Source organism: Stereum hirsutum, assembly GCF_000264905.1.
Source record: "Stereum hirsutum FP-91666 SS1 unplaced genomic scaffold STEHIscaffold_78, whole genome shotgun sequence".
In the NCBI taxonomy this organism is placed as follows: domain Eukaryota; kingdom Fungi; phylum Basidiomycota; class Agaricomycetes; order Russulales; family Stereaceae; genus Stereum; species Stereum hirsutum.
The window spans coordinates 1,329-3,380 of NW_006763208.1; the positions used below are offsets into that span (position 1 = coordinate 1,329).

A 2,052-nucleotide genomic window follows, 5' to 3' on the forward strand; every position below is an offset into this window, starting at 1 on the left:
TGAACGTTTTAGTCTACCGGCTGGAGCGTCAGATGGTAGTCTCGATTTGAACACAAGCTCTAAAGACTAAAATACGGTGTATTTGTTCATCGAAGAAGGAAAGATGCAACAGAATCGTAAACCAAGGAATCCACGAACAATAATTGAACGATACAAACACGAGACAGATGGATCCGATTAAATGTACACGAGTATATAAAATGCCATGAACCATCTGCGTACATCACGACGAAGGCGAGTTCTGTGAGGGAGAAGATGGGCGAGGCGGCTCAATCGGACCACTATCCTCAGAGTCGCTGGAGCTGCTGGAGCTGCTGTCCACGTCAATGTCAAGGTCCTCATCCACCTCTCGATCCTCGATGCTGATAGCCGGCCAATGACGGTGACCATCTGTGAAGATACGCTGACCTGCTTAGTCGCGACAGCATGCATGATAATTGCTGAAGAACGTACCCTGAGGTATCTGCGCATAAGCTTCCGGTATCCATTCTTGCAGGTAACTCATGAGCATATTGTAGGCTTCCCTCTCTGCTCGGCGTGCGCTATAGTATGGAGGACGCTGAGCGATAAGTTTTTGAGGGTCGTTGAAGGCCTCGAGGGGGGTTTTTAGCCCGTAGAGCCCGATCGTCGCTGTTTCGAGGTCCCAAGTATGGCACAGGAGATAAGAGTAAGTCACGAGAACACGTTGAGAAGAGAGGGGTGCAGTGCATACATGGCTTCCACATTCACATCGCCCAACCCAGCTCCCACAACTCATCGCAATTGAAGTCGTCTTTGTCTGGTCCAAAATCTCCTAAGCCCGGTATTGGACGGGCTCGATCGCATTCTAACTTCAAGGCCTCTTCGAAGTCGATCACGGAAACCCGACCTTCCTTGTCAACGAGAACATTTCGCTCAGCGACATCGCCATGGATGACTCCGGCCTTGTGAATCTGATTGAATGCATCCATGACCTTGATCCTATACGGCAACAAAGGTTAGTACACTGAGGCTCGGAAAAGTAATTCAGAATTCGGGATAGAATAGAGGTGAATACCGGCACAGAGGTTGGAAGGGGAGCCTGCAAAATGCAGTGAACAAAAGTGAAAGAGAACCCACTTAAGCTCGCGCGGTATATACTCAAACGGGCGCTGCAACGGTTCTCCCGCGTGCTCGAGAACGAGACACCCCGCAACCTTGAGATCTTCGAAATAACCGTAAGACTGTGGTACGACCTTACCCTGAAGGCTCTTCAGGGCACGGTAGATAGAATCCTCCTGTGCAAGACGATCCATGCCTTCATTGGTGTAACTAAGCTTACAGACAAGCCTAACTGGTGATGCTGCGCCAGAAAGCATAGAGCCCTCGAAGATGTGGTAGAGATCATCAGAGTGTATCGAGTGGTCACATTGGATTGAGATAGTATTGTCGTCACGGTTATCCCTGTTTTTGTAGCGAGGGAGTTGAAGAGACCGCCGTAGACGTTGGGTGTTTGGTGGTAGGTCGACTGTCAAAGACATGCTTAGCGGGATGGAATTGTGAGGAAGGAGACGAGTCTCAACAGCCTTTGAGAATGCCAGGCCAACGCACCTTGTCCGCAACCATCATGTCATCGGCTTCTTCCCACGCTTCCGCCACTCCCCGTCCCCCTCCACTTCCTCCAGATCTACAAGGTACCCCAAACATCGACCGCATGGCTTATAGAGAGGCACTAGCCTCTGTGTCTCTTGCACTCGACAAGCTCGAGAATCTCAACATCCGGGACATCTCGCGCTACCCCTCATTCCGAGAAGGGACATTCGGCCTCCTACCTTTCTACCACCGCATTTATACCCTCTACCAGCTGACCAGAGGTATCGACACCACCCCCAAGGAGAACATTAGCCTCCACCGGGAGCCCGACTTCCTCAAATACATCGCTGACACTGTCGCCGAAATGCAGCAGCGGGAGGCTACCTCTGCCCCAGCCCCCACCACACCCCGGCCGCGTGTGGCCCAGCCGCCTTCGGCCCGGCCCACCCACGCTCCCAATTCCTCCGGCCCGGCTCTTAAGGCCTCTAAGGCCGTTCCTTT

The 2,052-nt window shown here is 52.2% G+C and overlaps 2 protein-coding genes across 2 annotated transcripts; one reads left to right on the plus strand and one right to left on the minus strand.

Moving 5' to 3' along the window:
• Window positions 1–223: 223 nt before the first annotated feature.
• STEHIDRAFT_164110 (uncharacterized protein) lies at window positions 224–1,499 on the minus strand (the record flags this gene model as incomplete). Its single annotated transcript, XM_007311839.1, has 4 exons — window positions 224–390; window positions 454–630; window positions 740–960; window positions 1,099–1,499. The coding sequence occupies 4 exons, from the start codon at window positions 1,497–1,499 to the stop codon at window positions 224–226; spliced, it is 966 nt and encodes a 321-aa protein (XP_007311901.1).
• Window positions 1,500–1,585: 86 nt separating this feature from the next.
• STEHIDRAFT_164111 (uncharacterized protein) lies at window positions 1,586–2,044 on the plus strand (the record flags this gene model as incomplete). Its single annotated transcript, XM_007311840.1, has 1 exon — window positions 1,586–2,044. A coding segment is annotated over one exon (459 nt), but the record flags the coding sequence as incomplete, so codon positions are not given.
• Between the last annotated feature and the right edge of the window lie 8 nt (window positions 2,045–2,052).